This window comes from Triplophysa rosa, linkage group LG21 (genome assembly GCF_024868665.1).
Source record: "Triplophysa rosa linkage group LG21, Trosa_1v2, whole genome shotgun sequence".
NCBI classification, from domain to species: domain Eukaryota; kingdom Metazoa; phylum Chordata; class Actinopteri; order Cypriniformes; family Nemacheilidae; genus Triplophysa; species Triplophysa rosa.
The window spans coordinates 12199592-12217279 of NC_079910.1; the positions used below are offsets into that span (position 1 = coordinate 12199592).

General features: G+C 38.5%; 1 protein-coding gene across 2 annotated transcripts in view; it reads left to right on the top strand.

Moving 5' to 3' along the window:
* Positions 1-219: 219 nt before the first annotated feature.
* tafa1a (TAFA chemokine like family member 1a) overlaps positions 220-17688 on the top strand; it is a 31557-nt gene continuing 14088 nt past the window's right edge. For both annotated transcript variants that reach the window (XM_057362927.1, XM_057362928.1), the window contains exons 1-2: positions 220-477; positions 1273-1402. In XM_057362927.1, the coding sequence (XP_057218910.1) occupies positions 469-477; positions 1273-1402 (139 nt within the window). In that variant the 5' untranslated portion in view covers positions 220-468. The remainder of the gene's footprint in view (positions 478-1272; positions 1403-17688) is intronic.

The following is a 17688-nucleotide window of genomic DNA, read 5'->3' on the forward strand; positions in this document are numbered from 1 at the left end:
GTGGGAATGTTACATTAGGATACAAATGCCCAACATCATTCCCAGTTTCCAGGCAGGTTTTAGATGAGAGATCACACATAGCTTAAAGCTATCCGGACTCTCTCATATTGAAAGAAAATCTTGCATGCGACTGAGAGAGAGAGCAAAAGAGAGAGAGTAGAGGGAGGGAGAGTGAGCAAGAGTCCCGCCCTTCAGTTGTGTTTAAATGTGAAGCGGAAAATCATCTCCGTGGCTCAAGGGAGTGAAGAGGCGATTCTAGTGTTAGATGAACGGCTTGGCAACGCGTTAAATCATTTGTCGAAGCTCTCTCTCTCTTTTGTTTGTTATATAGTGTCTCTGACTTCGGCTTCAGAGTGGAAACGCTGAGAGTTTCTTAAGGAAAACGCTACCTGGATGCAGGGATATCTGGACACCTCACAATGGATGGATTGAGGACAAAGTGTTGAATTCTTCAGCAGTTCACCCTGAATGAAACAGGTACAGAACAATTTCATTTATTTCACTTTATTGTTTTATTTTTAATTTGAAATCAGAATCACAGGTGTTTAAATATCAAGGTTAACTTGGAACGGAGACGATAAAGGTTGGAACGCAAATAGAAAACAAGTTGAATAGATGAAACATGTTTTTTTGATTCTTCTCAGCTTAAACGCAGAGCTCACTGAAAAACAAGCATGAATGGCTTGATCTGGTTTTGCAATCCATGATTTTCATGCATTAGAAACGTCACAAACCTGAACGGCTGGCTCTTTTGATAAGTTCTGCAGAAATTTTTATAGTTTAATAGACATACAAGTTCAGCTCCTGTTGTCTGGAAGAACATCTGACTGCATAGTAATAACTTACGAATTTAAGAATAGACATACTGTAATATTGGAAGCAGACTGTCAAGGAGACGAGGAAAATAACTGACACTTACATTTAAATGTGGCCTAGTATGTTAAAAGCAAGGCAATCTACATAAAGAACAAGGCTATGAATGAAATCCTGTGAGGAAGTTCAGACCAAGTCCCAACTCACGTTCTCTCATAAGCTGAAATATATGATTTCCATAAAGATTGAATTAAAATGTCAGATTTGAATGCATCTCACAGCACATTCATACAGCACAGTGCTTATGCAGAGGTGGCGTGTACATGTGAATGCAAGGACGATAAAGACCAGCGATAGATGTTTTACCTTGGGTGAGCAAAGGTGAGCTCCACTGAACAAGAGACAAAGGTGTGAAAAGTGCAAGAGTGAATAAAACTCTGTTTGGCTGTGCTTTTTCAGAGGAGTGTTGGGATGTCGTGGCTGTTGTTGATGTGGGTCAGTCTAACAGTCCTGCTCATGAGTGAGGGCACATTTTATGAGACCATACAACAGCACCTGGCCCCACCCGGAACCAACATACAGATCCTCGGTGAGTCTTTCGTTTCATTCACACCTAGCAAGGGAAAAAGGGGGTTGCAACAATAAGCAGGCCTGGTTTTAAGGGGTGCTTTAGGGTACTACTGAGCACCCCTAAACAACTGTAAAAACACCCTCAGATAAAATGATTAATAGTGAGATCATGCTACGCATGCATTATTAGAGAGCAACTTCACTATTTTCTAAAGCACCCCTAAAGGGATACTCCACCCAAAAATGAATACTGTATACATTTCTTTGTTCTTTTGAACACACACAAAAAGATAATTAGAAAAATGTTAGCAACTGACATTTCTAGGACATTTTCATTTTTCCTGTGGTAGTCAATGATGTCCGAGAAATGTCAGTTACTAACATGTTTGTGTTCAAAAGAACAAGGAGATGACAAAAATATATGTAAAATATGATAAAATATGAATCAATCAATACTTGCATATAAGTAAGGGATAATGTACAGTCAGACAGTTGTTATCACAGAATAAACCCTGACAGTGATCACAGTCACAGTCACAGCTACGTACTTCATAAATGACTGAACATGAAATATTGATATTAAATATTTTATTTGCTTATTTGTAACGAATGCAGACCTTCCACGAGGAAAACGCGTTTACTTTTGTTTTTAAGGCAGCTTAAACGAGACAAGCAATTTTGTTTAAAGGGGTCATATGGCGCGAATAATTGTTTTTCTGTGTCTTTGGTGTGTTATAAGATGCCCATGTAGCATGTAAAATTGCAAAAATTAAAGTGTCGGAACAAAGATGCATTCTATCTAAATTGCCCATTTGATCTATTTTTGGTCTGGTGTTTGAGGTTTACCTGCTGTTGATTTACATAGGTTAATCAATCATGGCCGACAATCAGATAGAATTGCAGGTGAAGGTTTTAATTACTGATCTGTTAAGCAGTGTATTATTAAGTGGTGCATCACAACTTGAATGTAAATGAAAGCCCAGATCAACACAGCAGCGATTAGCTCTAAATGTAGCTTCATTTCATTCATATTGGTGCAACCTGGTTTCAGGATGAGAGAGACTCACAAGATTTATTGCTGCAGGGCTTGGCTGTGGTAGCGTGACCTCTCGGTTTGCCGTGCAGTCTAAGAGGAGTTTTAAAAGTTAATTTATTAACAAATTAAGTTAATTAATTAACAAATAGTTGCAAATATAACCAATAATTTGGCATTCATATTATATACTCCACCATTTGTGTCGGGGGGGTGGGGGGTTTGGGGGTTGCGAGTGGTAGGTTGTGCTGCTGTCATTGCCTTTCCTGCATCCGCGCCCGATTCACGCTTCTAATCCGTCCATCTCTCCGGCCCATGCGTCCGTTTCGGCCCAAAAAGTACATCGGCCCACCGGGAAAATGCCCGTTATGCCCGATTACCAATCCAGCCCTGATTGGACCTTATAATGGATACTTGGTTCATTGGAGATTCTGTAGCAGCAAGATTTTGGAATAACAAAATCGGTTGCTCTTATCGTGGAGATGGAAATATGAGTCTACCTCACTAAAGTTCATGTAAATTTTGCTTAAGAAGGTGTAGTTGCATGAGTCATATGTACTTTATGATACTCTTATGGTGCTTTAATGTCATGTTGGAGCTTGGCAAACCCAGTTTCCAATCACTGTCATTATAAGTTCTTTGAAAAATGACTTTGTGTTTTCCAAGCAAGACATAAAGTCTGGAAGCATGTGAGAGCGAGTGAGTAAATGATGACGACTTTCCTTTTTGGGTGAACTATTCCTTTAAAAGCAGATCAGGTCAAGAAGAGGCCAGACGTTTTATCAGCATCTAAATCTATTATGAGAGATGTCGTCCTGTTTATCTAATATCTGTAAGGTGCGGGATGGTTTTAAGGATTGCCTCATTTGCAGCAGAGCACAAATGCTTCTTGTAACCTCACACCTCTAAATGAGAGGGCTAAAAGCAATTGGAGACCATACCGCTTACTTTAACTAATCTTGCTAGAGGCACTTTACCGGGATTGGATCCTGAATTGGAATTGATTTTATTGTACAGACTATAGAACAATTATAGAGGTACATGCCACTTCTGATACATAGAGGTATGTCTCTCATTTCTCTTAGGTCGGTGAAATTTTGGCTCCATTCTAACTGACAAAAAACGCTTTTGACTATTTGGATTCGACTGATTTGCCTTTATTTCCATCTGGAATGTAGATGGTGAAACGTTAGTAACGCAAGACCTGATTACACAATTGGGCTTTAACTGAAAGTCTTATCAGCAAAAGATCTTTCAATCACGTTCTCACTAAATGGAGTTAACAGACTGAGTGCTTTTAGAATTCAACTTCTCTAAATCTGAACATCAAAGCAAATTAACAAAGTGCACAGATTTGAGTTTATATGAGCTTTGTGATGTTGTATAAAATTGTATTTTGGTGCAGGAGGGAATGAATGGAGATTACATTTAAGGGTCCATATGTTGTCTCAAAACATGAATGTTTAGATATTTCTGAGCATAAAAACGTTTTTCATGTTTTGTTTTTCATAATTATAGCTTTTGTTTGACTCCAAAAAGAGACCAATTTAGAAAAACGTGATAAAACATTGATTAGGGTTCTGCCAAAATATTGATACAGCTAAGTATCGCAATATTTTTCACAAAAGTGTATCGAAAGTCCAACCTCTAGAATCTGCACATCACACAGCAAGTGGTATTTTTCAGCCCTTTTTTAAATGTTCGATTAAATAAAGTATTGCAATATATCGAAATATGTATCGAAATTTCACAATATTATCACAATATTTCCGCCAGTAGTGTACATACATACAGTACATCACACAGCAAGTTGTATTTTCAGCCCTATTTTTTACATTTTTGATTAAGTAAAGTATTGCAATGTAATTGCAATTGCAATGAAATATGTATATATCACAATATATCACAATATATTGTACATTGACTCATCTATTGAATCGTGAGGCCCTTGCCAATACATAGCCCTAACATTGATAATATTCTCTAAAATACTTGATTTGAGATATCAAACTTGAGATATTATTGTTTAAGATATTAACTATACATTTGCCTGTTGCAAAAATCTAGTTGTTCCAAAAAAATGTGAAGATTTTTCAATGTTATTACAACTGCACACTTTACCTTCATTGCTTTAAAACCCACAAGCCAGGGTGGGATTGCAGCTTTAGTGAAGGTGGGAGTGTGTACATGTGTGTGTTGCGTTACAATGAGATATTTGTTTAAGTATTGAGTGCTTTGAGGCTGGTGGATTGCCCTTAACATCAGGGTTGACAGATCATGAATTGTGGGGCCACCACTGTTTTCATTGAAACCATCAATGTGAGTGACCAAGATCACTTTAGGAAATTGAGGTTACAAAACGTATGAAAGAGTGTTGTTGTAAAACCGCAGAATTGAGCTGCATCCATTAAAAAGCTCTTTGATACAGGATATTTTCCTTCTTGAGAATTTTAATTTCAAAGTGAGGTTTGTGGGGCATGTTTGATTTTGGTAATATTGACTTCAAAGGCACATTAAAAGGAACGCAAACTTAAAAAGGCACAACAGAGATACAATAGGTCTATTTAATGAATAACTGATTTACACAGGATGACCATTATATCAAAACTCATTGCGCAATCCGCAATCGGAATTTTCAATAATGTAGCTATACTGTTCATTGTATAGAAAAGTAATAGAATGTTACTCAACATATCCATCGCTTTTTGAATCACATCATGTATATATGTAGGTATGTGAATTACTTTGAATCTATATAAAAAACAACAGACCAGCAGGATTTCTCCAAAATGTTCCTCCAAATAACCTTGAACAATGTTGCCAATTTGCTGTATCCCAGCATGCATTGCGACATGAATTAATTATGTAGTTAGAGTAATGTTGTTTAAATGGTTTATTTATGTTGTCGTTGTTTTGACATCAATGTTGCACTGATACTGTTTTTATGTGGTGATTTTAAGATTTTTAGATACCATTTATTGTTTAAGCATGCAAACCATGCATGCACACATTAGAAAAATAAATACATTTCCAATCCACATTTTCAATTTGTTTCCAGTTTCTAGCCCAAATTTGAGAACAGTTGGATCATGTTTCTTTGAATTCTCATCAATTTCTTTTTTACTGTGCATTGATGGAAAGATGACTCACAACCTTCACTCATATACTCTCTACAGTGCATGATGGGAATGCATCAGTTTTGGTTTCACTACATGATGTGCGTATTGGCAGCTCTGTGAGCTTTGAGTTCTGGTTTTACCCGAGTCCTGAATCAATGATTATATGTATTTTAAATGCAGACGTGAGTTGTGAAGAAGAGATAGAGAAATGCAGACAGAAAACCAGCCAGCCAGACAACTAGATGGAGAAATATGTAACTTTTCTCACAGATGTGCTGCCGGCTGTTCTTGCTCTCCGTTTAAGACAAACAGACGAGGAGCGATGATTCATGAGACCAGGTCTTTATTCAGCGCTGACAGCGGCAACGGCACTGAGCAAATTGTGTTTGTCATGCGTGCATAGCTGCCATGTTGCACTGTTATAAGAGGGAACTCTCCATATGTAGAAAATAACCCATCTTTAATCAAAACCTGACCTGAACAAACCCTTTACAAACTCATTTAAAGACACACAAACCATGCAAACAAATATGCAGACGGTCCTTCAGGCCCCCAGTAGACCTTCAGTTAGTCCAAGGACAAGGCTGTTACAAAACCAACCACATAGAATCAACCTAGATCAATGATTTAAAGGTGGGATCTGTTTTTTTTACTGCCTGCCTGTTGAATTACAGTATATACATAAAAATACAGTTGAAAGACTTCAAGTAAAATTCAGTCTTGGACTATGATAATCACACATCCTGGTGTATGCGAGCAATTTAAGCAATGTTCTGGAGAGCAGCACCAACTGCAGCCCTGTAGCAAGATTGCAAGTTCTGCCGCCCACCCATCTCATTGAAATTATCTGTGTCCACTCCAAACAGGTCATTTTTTCCAAGCGGCCCCCTATGTTATATTTGTCTCCCTGCAACTGGTTGTTCCACTTCCATCCCACGTGACACACATGAAATGACACCCTCACATGCTAAAGGAGGAATGGATAAAATCGAACAAACTCAGGGACGAATAAAGCAAAACTACACAATCACCTTGGACTTAAAAAAGTACAACATTAAAGTGCAAGAATTTAAAGAGTTAACCGTAGACTGTAGGCTAACTGTATTACATTGAAAATAACAGTGGGCTAATCCGATAACTGCGGTTCTTCTGCCTCTTCACTCCAGCAGCAACACAAGCGTGACTTATGAGCCTCTCACTGTGGTTTTAGAGGGCAGATATCATAATCAATCAGTGAGGGTTTCTGGGAAATATGGATCGTCTGTCAGGTTCGCTTTTACTTGTTAGTTCCTTGATCAATGCGACTCTTCCTGGACATGAAGTTGATACACATATATGCATCAACACCCAGATGTGGTCGTATAAAGTGTCAGTTGAATCTCACGGCACGTCTCTATTCATCTGAGGTTTTACTAAGAAGTGCTGATGTAAAAAATGGATTGTCATTTCTGTACAATGTTTTATTAGGTCAATGTCTTAGAAAGGGCTTATTTTCTATTTCACCAGCTTTAGTAATACAGTTTGTAATGAGTGAATGAATATTCTCATACTAGTCTACGGCTCTGTGTAGATCTTGCAGTGTGTGAATGTCACCTCAATACATTTTTTAGATTGAAAGACTATTCTTTGTTAAAAGCATCCGCTGTTACAAAAAAAAGTATTATATGATAGAGAGACAGAGAGAGAGAGAGAGATAATGTCCTATGTTGTATCTGTCCCACTATTAATTGAGATATTCATTTTTATTAATATAATTAAATAAGATTTATAATTAATAATTAAATATAAGAACATATATAATATATAATTGTAATGATTTAAAGGCAAACAAATGTTTACTTGTGTACGTAGTGTTTTAAAGGGATAGTAAAAAACGTTGAAGTGTGCAATTTTTGCACTATTTGGAACTGGAACTGTGAGTGCCACAGAGCGACTGTGTTTATACGTTTTCCTCACTGCACAATTGAACTGAATAGAAAGTGAAACTAGTGTAACATAAAAAATACACACTTCAGCTTTGAAATGTATTTTAATGTGCGCATTGTGCAAACCTATTGCTTAAGTTTCACTAAATCAGGCAACACCCCCCAATATCATCCAGCAGTATAGTGAGGAGTAAGGAAGGACAAGCTTAGATCCCGTTGAATCAAAGTGTTATCTTGTGTCTGCACTCCAATTAAAGTTTCTCAAGAGGAAACCCCCATAAGGGCTCAATAAAGCTCAATAACAGGGACAGCTCTGGATGTCAGCTTACCATCTGCAGCTCCAGGCTGCCGAACCCGCCCGAAGCCTTCTATACAAAGTACCTATGACAGAATCAGGGCTCGACGGCGGCGCGCCATCCCACTTGGCCTTTTTTGTATTGAATATATCTTAACAGCATAAGATAGATGCCGGTTGTCTGCGATAATTCCCCCCCCCCAAGCAAGCCATGCATCTACATTAAAGAAAACATGGGATGTATTTTTCGTCTGCTTCAAAACAAAGGTTATCTTCCCGCATGTACGCCAGCACACACTGACAGTTTAATAGCCTTATATAATGCGGCTCCTGAAGGCACATTATTTTAGCAGAAACGTTCCGTCCATCTCTCTCGCTTCCATCCAATTTTCTTGACAGTGCCAGCTCGCCCGCAGGAACAATGGCAGAGTGGTACAGTCTTAGCCCCTGGGCCGTCCTCCATCTGCTCTCTGTCACCCATCCTCTCTCTCTCTGCTCGAGACAGGGTTTCTATGAATGCCAATCTCACTGCACAACACCTGAAGCCATCAGACACATTCACAACCAACAATGTATTACCTCTGAATTCTGCCCTGGACAGAGCGTGCAGGAAGCCTTACATCAACTTTATTATATCAGCCTTATGAATTTTACCAGACGTGTGACATTTCCTGAGCCACCTGAACCAAGCAGCAAATCTGAGGACATTTTCTGACTGCGGCTCTTCAAACCTCACTTTTTAAACTATAAAAAATTAAAAGTTCAAAAGAGATTAGATATAAAAAAATATTTATTCACCGTCATTGTGTTGCTCTCTGTGTATATGACATCAAATAAACATAGGTCAAAATTAATCTGAATCAAAGATAATATATATCAACAAGATGCGCCACTGCCATTATATTGAACGGGGAGAGAATGCAATGCTCAGACCGATGATTCTCTGGGATGGGGCTACAGAGGCTTGTGATGCGCTTGCCAACCTGTGCACACGTGCAGTAGCTGAAGCGAGTCCAGCGACACGGAAAAGGTGTTTTTTAGCGCAAATTAAGCTCAGGAAACAAAAGTGAAGGTACAGTTGATTTCGGGTATAATTGCTACTTAGAAAAATATACTATTTAATTCTGATTTTAGCAATTTGGCCGCCAAGTGGCACAACTTCCTTAAACAGACTTTTGTCTAAATGTAATAAAAAAGTGTTACTGTAGCTAGGAGATTATGTTACTAACTACCAATGTTGTCATCTTTATAATCAGTAACTTATTTCAGTTCCTAAGTAATCTACCCAGCACTGACAGCACACAAGTTACATGTACTACATTTGGGAGTTTGACAGTACCATGGAAAAAATAACAGCGTACAAGTTACGTTTGAGTAAATAATAATGACAGAATTTGGGTGAACTGTTTCTATAAGTGACAATTCATACAGTTCACCGAGATCACTTATACAGTACATCTAAAAACAGACACAGAACTCACATATTTCAAGTCAAATATTAGCATTTCTACTTTACATGTATACGTCTTCTTTCCATTTTGCAAACTTCACCAGGCATCGCACTGCCTACTTCTGTCAACTCTGTCTGGTTGACGGTGTATAACGTTCTTCAGCTCTCCCATGATGCAATGAGTATAGAACTTAAAGTGACACATCACTGATGTTGCCGTGGCTACAGTATGCTGATGATGTGATGCTGCGTTCCCTGTTTAATGATATGTGGTTTCAAGAGGGATTTGCTGGAGTAATCAAAGCCTTCACAGTCAGCGTAGAACACTGATCTTGTCTATCCATTAATCTCAGCTAATTGATTTCATTTCTCACAAACGGCAGAAGTTTAATAGGCTTGTTTACGCCATCACTTTCAAAACAAACAATTTCCAGAGTGCAAGGGAGAAATCTATATTGCAGATGAGATCAAAATGATGCACAGATTTTCAGCAGGGAGGAAGAGAATCTGAGCTGGTGATGCATAACCAAACGCTGCCTTTACTGTTTTTGTTGTAGTTTTAAATGTATTCTTTCAGTGAAACAAATCTTGACAGTCCGAATTAGAACAAATGGAGACAGCAGGCTCCATCTAAAAAATACCATGCTACTGTCTTGTTCACAATTCATCCCCCTTCATTTGTGTATAAAAATGACACATCCGTACAACAATATACAGTATGTGTCCACTGTTCCTACAATTTATTGATAGAAAATATATATTGGAATCTTGTGAAAACAAAGATGGAAGGAAAGAAAGGACTAAGGAAAGAAAGAAAGAAAGAAAGAAAGACAGGAAAGAATGATGAAGAAACAAATAAATAGGTAAAGGAAATTTTAAAGGAAGGAAGGAAGGAAGGAGAAAGGACGGAAGACAGGAAAGAATGACAAAGAAAGAAAGAAAAAAAGAAAGAAAGAAGACAGGAAAGAATGACGAAGAAACAAATAAATAATTAAAGGAATTTTTAAAGGAAGGAAGGAAGGAAGGAAGGAGACAGGCAGGGGCGGACTGGAAGGCAAAAACGGCCCTGGAGTTTTCGGCCAATATCGGCCCGCCACCATTTCTGTCGACGGGGGGGGTTCTTGTTGTATGTAACGTGTCATTGCGTTACATGTACGTGTCCATCTCGCTAATGCCTTCGCGTTGCGTGTATTCGTCTGTCCAGCCCAAGCGTCCATTCCGGCGCCATACATTAGCGCATTAGCGGCCCACCAGGAAAAGTTCCCATACTCCAGATGGCCGGTCCCGCCCCTGGTCATGACCGAAAGAAAGAAAGAATGAAAGACAACAGGAAAGAATGACAAAGAAACTAATAAATGAGAAAGACAGAAAGAAAGAAAGAAGGAAGACAGGAAAGAATGACAAAGAAACTAATAAATGAGAGAGAAAGAAAGAAAGAAGACAGGAAGGAAGGAAGGAAAGAAGGAAGGAAGGAAGGAATATGCGGATCTTCTTCTCAGACACATCTCCATATCACAGAAGCTTCAGCAGCAGTGAACAGTTTGGGCTTATGGCTGTAAGTCAGAATTCTCTTTTGGAGTTGTTGAATAATTCAGAGGGTGTTTTAGGAATGTGGATGTGTGTAATTGTTTAAACAGCAGGAGTAATTGAAAGTGTACAGGCAGTGGTTGAGAAAAAAATGGATTTCGGTTGCCTACAGCTTAATTAATTACACCACACTTTGTCCCCTCATGTCGCTCACAGCCACAAAGACCCAACGAGAAGATCCCCATGCAATAATAAACATGCCATCCCTCTCTATCATTCCCTCTTTCACACTCTCTCCATTCCCTCTAATACCAGCAGCAGGAGAGGTGGGGAGGCAAGTTAATTGTTTTGCATGTGAAAGTTGCAGCCATCAGCCATGTAGAGAAGTAATCAATCAAAAGCGTGCCGTACAGCCAGGAAAATGAAAACTGCATTCAGAGGAAGCTAAATCTTTTGCTATGAATTTTAGGCTGTTCTAACATATCTCGTAGCATAAAATGCTCAAGGTTCTATGAGAATATGAGCATTCAGTGTGTCACAATTTAAACATGAATGAGTCCACACAGCTTACAGTAATTATCAAATATTCATACAGGGAATGGGATTGCATTTAAAATCAACTTAATGGAGTAGTTCACTTTAAAACAAGCCCCCATTGACTTTCTATAGTAGGAATACAAATTACAATGGGGGCTTATTTTAAAGTGAACTACTCCTTTAAAGGGACAGTTCACTACAAATGAACGTTCTTTTATCATTTATTCACCCTAATGTTATTTCAAAGCTGTTTGACTTTCTTATGCAGAGCACAAATATAGAAGATATTTGGAAGTACATTGATAACCAACATTGGCCTGCTTTGTCTTCCACTGTATGGACAGTTGGACACAAAACCACTAACACATTTTTCAAAATATCACAAAAGACAGAAGGGGGTGAATAAATGCAGACAGATTTTTTGGGGGGAAGGTTAATTATCCCTTCACTCTGAAATTATGAATAAAAATGTCTCTATTTGCTTTCCATTTTAATCGCACAAGAAACAAGCAAGACATTAATGAAATCTTGTGATTTGTAGTTCTTTTCAACAGGATGTCATTTTGCCCCATGCTGTTCTCGTCTCTTAGCTCATCCGCATTCTTACAGTTGTGATCAGTCAGTGGCAGACGCGTGTACAGCTGCAGGCTGTCTTCACTGTCCTTTTTCACTGATGTACCGTAAAGGACATCACTCTTATAACTACACATGTGAGCACTCAGCGGCCCTTCAGAGAACCAGAGAGAGCCTGAGAGAGCGCTTTGGTACTTGCGGGTTTGGGGGCACAAACTCATTTACACAAGCAATGACTCAGTTCAGAAAGGACACTGTTTTTGTCTAGACGGGATTTTGTAAGGATTCAACGCGACGTAATTAATTCTAAAATATACTGTGGGTGTAACAGAACAATAGCTTGTCATTTGCATGTTCTTTCAACTGTGGAATGACAAAACAGTGTAATTTTCCAGTTAAAATTTTTAAGTTAAAAGTGTTTGCACAGTGAGGGAGAAACTCATAAGGAAAGGAAATGGCCAGAAAATGCCGCGCAATTGCCCACTGAACGTGCATTATGCAAAGAGAAGGAAATAATGGGAATTAAGTCACGAAATGGCTGCGTTTGAATTAAGACGTCAATTCAGTCTGCTTCCCCTAGGCCATATGAACAGTTGTAACGAGACTTTAAAAGGCCCACTGTGATTCAGTTCTGTTGCCTTGCAAGCAAAATGTAGACATTATCACATCTATATCACAGCCAGATCTCTGTTAGTGTTTCTCTGTTGCAAGATTATTACTTTGTTAAAGGAATAGTTCCCAAAAATTAAAGCTCTAAAAAGCAACATAAAATCAAGGTCTTACGAAGCCAAACAGTTGTTTTGTTGGATTAATCGAAATGTGAGTCATTCTATAATAATAATCTTGACCTCAAAACAAATGCGTCAAAGACTGGCTGTCATTATCATTAAATGTTACTGTTTATTTAGTTTCATTATACAAAGTATTAAGAATACACAGAGACATGATAACTGCTGCTATATTGTTACGGCAATACATCTTTGTTGGTCCTAATGAGGTTTTCGTTACATTTAAATGCCAACTGATTTCTAAAAAATGAACAATTAAATAAATAAAAAAGTACCTAGAGCATTTAAAGGGATAGTTCACCCAAAAAGGCAATTATTTCATCATTTATTCACCCTCTTCTTATTCCAAAGCTGTATGGCTTTCTTTCTTCCAAGACTGTTGGTAACCAAACCACACTAGCACCCATTGACTTCCATTGTGTAGACACAAAACCACTGTGAATGTTTACTTTTTGGATGAACTATCCCTTTAAGAAACGAAATAATCCTAAATGAATCCACAAAAAATATGATTTATATTTAATAAACAATAATTTATACACAGCTATGAATAACATTCTACTTACTAAGGTTTAAGCTAGTGTGATATTGCTATTACATTATCTAGAATTATTTACAGTATTTTTAATAATTAACAATAATGTTTAAATTAATATCACAATTAATAAACCGTATTGTAAGTCTACAAATCCTTAATGACTATAATGTTAATATATAATTTGATATAACTGGACGCTCTCATTGCTCATACAGATCTCCTGCCTCAGTGAAACTAAAATGATTGTAGAAAGCTTTCTTTAATTTTTTCCTTCCTCACTTTAGATATATGAGTCATTAGAGCTGAATATCCAACCCTGTCTCATGAATTGCGTATAAATAACACGCTGTTGCATTATCATGAAATACGTACACCAAAGTTCGATTTTGCGTGCATATGATACGCCAATGTTTGCGTGCACCTCACTTGAGAGTAGCCATTTTGAAACGTACATGAAGAGGAAACACTGAAATAATTAAAATAATACTATTAGGTTTAGGGTTTGGGTTAGGGTAGATGTACGTACGTAGACGTACGTATTTCATGATAATGCAACGCGCCTGTTATTTATACGCAATTCATGAGACTGGTCTCGAATATCATGGGATTTTGAGACAAAGTGCGTGGTAAACAGTGTTACGCATTTTCTATTTCAGTTTAGCTATGTTTTCATGTTCTGTTATTTCCCACCGAGTCCACTGGGAAATCCAAAACATAGCATAATAGCATTAAACCAACCCATTCCGAGATGCATTTTTCCTGAATCCACATTCTTTCAATACGATTTCTCCAGGGACACGTCGCAATATTAATTACCATTATTTCATATCTATAATTACCTTATTATTTCCAAAGAATATAAAAGCCATCCTGAGCTTAAATTAAATCCAAAAGGAGGGCAACTCCATAAATTAGCGCAATAATGAGGAACGCAATCCGCAGTTTTGTGTCGGCACCCGTGTGCCCACACGCGCAGCTCCGCTCCGCTCCAGAGACCATCAGCGCAGTCTAAGATCATTCGCCTAATTATGATAGGATGAAAGGATCGCGTTGAGGTTGTCTGAGGTGTGAATTGTTGAAAGGAGAAAAAGAGAGAGGGGGCGCGCTGGATGGAATCAACCTTGGACAGTTCAACCCGTCACACGTGGGACGCTTTGTTCAACGTGGCAATGCTGAAAACAAATTGCTCTGTCCATAAAGACAGATATTCAACAGGGTTCAATGGCTGTGTATTTTTAGAGGAAGAGTAGATAATACTTATGTGCTTGAATGCACCCAGGACAACATAACCAAGAGAGATTTAATTTGGTTTTACGGGTTCAGCTCTCATCTCCTGGTTATTCATGCATGTGGGCAGATAATCTCATCGCATGATTGTGTTTATCTGAAACACTTCTTCACAACATTAACGGGGAAAATTGCTCAGGCCACAAAGCTCTCTCTCTCGTTCTCTGTGTGTCATGTTGACGCTCAAGCATTTATGAATGCGAGACAACTGTGTGAAGAGGAATCGGGGCTGAGGACCAAGAATATGCAGTACACACTTGTGGAAATGAGATGAACTCTGATCAGCCTCTAAACTGAAGGAAGGCAGAAAGGAATAATTTAGAAAGCGACACGGGGGAAACGCTTTCAAAATTCTGACTAACAAAATACTTTAATGTGTTTTTGTCTTACTCTCTTTTAAAAGGATTTTTCACCAAACTTTCACTCATTTAAAAGTTTTATAGACAAAAACACTTTAAAGTCCGTTTTTGATGTTTTAAATGATGTACACTCACATCAGATGAAGATTTCAGATGGTCTGAAAACGCTGTTTTGTTCCTCAGTCGGCTCATGGGGACTGACCATGGAGGTCTATAAAGGCTGTACAGAGCTATTGAATAAGCACTCCCATTCATCACTTATTCAATTAGTGACTCAGTAATAATGTTGAATATAAAACATTTCTTATGCCTTACCTTTCTATTGACCATATTCCAAATTTCTAAAATATATTTTCAAAATTAGACTCTTTAAATGTGGATTCAGACTTTTGAACAGTACCTTTTTACCTTTTTGTAAAAATGTATTTAAAGGGGTCATATGGCACGAATACATGTGTTTTTCTGTGTCTTTGGTGTGTTATAAGTTGCCCATGCATGTATTAGACAGGTAAAATTGCAAAAAATAAAGTGTCAGAACAAAAGATACATTCTATCTAAAAGCGAATGCTCACCCAGACCTGCCTGAAACGCCTCGTGTAACCACACCCCCACAAATCTATGTCAGTTTGTGGTATGATCTGATTTAGACCTCCCAAATGTAAACGCAAGTAAGGTGGGCGTTCCTGTTAGTACAATTGCTTTGGAACCTGATGTTCCAAATATGGTAAGAGGCGTTACATTTCCGTCACACGCTTGCAGTATTCCACCAATCACTACGCACTGGTTAACTGGCCAATCATAGCACAGCTCGCTTTTCAGAGCCATGAGCTTTGTAAAAAATCTGCTCGTTTCAGAGAGGCGGAGCAAAGAGGAGATACAAGCATGCACGGTATGTGGAAAATACAGCGTTTTTGAACCTCATATGACCCCTTTAATCATAAAAAATGCTTTTGAATGGCTGTTAATGGAGAAGTGAAGTTACAGCATCTACCAGCTAACCAGCAAAGCTAATCAGCCAAACCCTAGTCATGCATAGCCAGAACTTAATACTGAATCATGACCGCTTTGAATGGCAAAGGCCCGCTCAAGAGGCCATATGACTGACAGGTAGAAGCAATCAATCACTTTTCGCTTTGTACCACGTCACGCTTAAGGGCATGGAAATGTCCCTCTTGAAAAATTGACTGTATATGTCAGGAAATGGTCCGAGACATCTAAGGCCGAGACTAGCCAAACCCTGACTCTTTGGAGTTGATGCTTTAAGATCACATGATCACATGACATAGATCAAATAATACACTGTAAAGCATTGAACCTATTTCAAGTTAACTATAGGGGGACCATACGTGCCATTTCTCTCAGACACGTCCTGGCCAGGATTTCAGGTGTTTCAGTTCTCACATTTCAGCTAAAAAGAACATTAACATAAAATTTACATTTATTCCTCTTAAAACGTATTGTTGTTTCATTCACCTTGAAATATAAGAGTTGCTTTAAATAAAACCTGAAATAATAAACCTCAATGACGTATGCGGTGTACAAATGCGACCTCGGAAAGACGCACCAAAAATCCTGGCCAGGACGTGTCCAGAAAAAATGGCACGTATGGTCACGTACTTTAGTTTAAAAGTTGCTTTAAATTTTTACGTTAAATAAAATTGACTTTACAAGTCACTTGAATGAAAATTCAAAATAAAAATTAAAATCGTGCATTTCTTGTAACCTAAAAAAATCTAGTTTAATCAATTTCAGCTTCATTTCATAAGTCAGTTTAATTTAATTTAACCCACTGTTACTGCACACTGTGTCAGTATAACATCCCAAATCATAACAGAAAGCACAACAAATACAAAAACTGACTGCAAGCACCATTAATTGTAGCTTTATGTGTCCTTGACTTATAGTGGTGGTTACACGCGCGCTGGGTGCAGTTGCATCTTGTGCACAAACTGAGCACCCGCATAATTTTTCGGACGGCCTGGTTGTCATGAGGTTCTTTAGCGGAGTCAGAATATGATTTCATGCCCCAGATCAGTTTCACTTTCTGATGCTTCAGCCACTCTCTGAATGTGACAGCGCACTGACGGCCTTTGTGGAAACGCATACTGATGTGGAGAAATTCTCTCTCTCCCTGTATCCTTTCTTCTCCTCTCCTGCTCCATTCTCACTTTACTCTCTTTCATGCCATTCTTATTCATCTAAAGACAACACCAGCTCTTCCCTTTTGTAGTTGCTCGGCATTTTAATAATACATCGGCACTTCTATGCAGGCCTCCCTTGGCAGGCTGTTTTTCACTCTGCGCTTGGATAGTGCTGCTCGGAGGCATGTGTAGTTTTATAAACCACCGGCTTTCATTTGTCTTCCGTGACTCACGCTCGTAGCGGCGCTATTGATATTTGCTTCACCCATGTGTAAAATACACGCGTTGTTAAAATGGCTATTCGCTGTTTGAAAGGGCATCGTTTCGGAAAAACGAATCCGCGACAGAGATAATAAATGGTTTGGCGTCGTATCAGTGCCCAAATTTTTGCATAATTTTACAGGTGATATGCACGAACAGCCGTGCCCGTGAAAAGCCGTGAAAAATATCAACTATATATCACATATTCATATATAAGCCACTCACAAAGATGTATAAAAATGCATTAGCTGCTATCCAGTCAAGCCAAGAACTGAAATGTTTTGTTTCTTGGTGAACGGGTCATTGAACGACCTCGCTCTGCATCAGCAGTGAACTCCAAACAGGGCAGAGTTCAGGGCAAGCCACCAGATGCCTCAGCCTGAGCAGAACACATCTTGGATTTGTTTGCTGAAGAACACGTTAGTTCAAAGTACAGCTTTCAGTACGTTCTCTCTTATCTGAATTTGTTGTT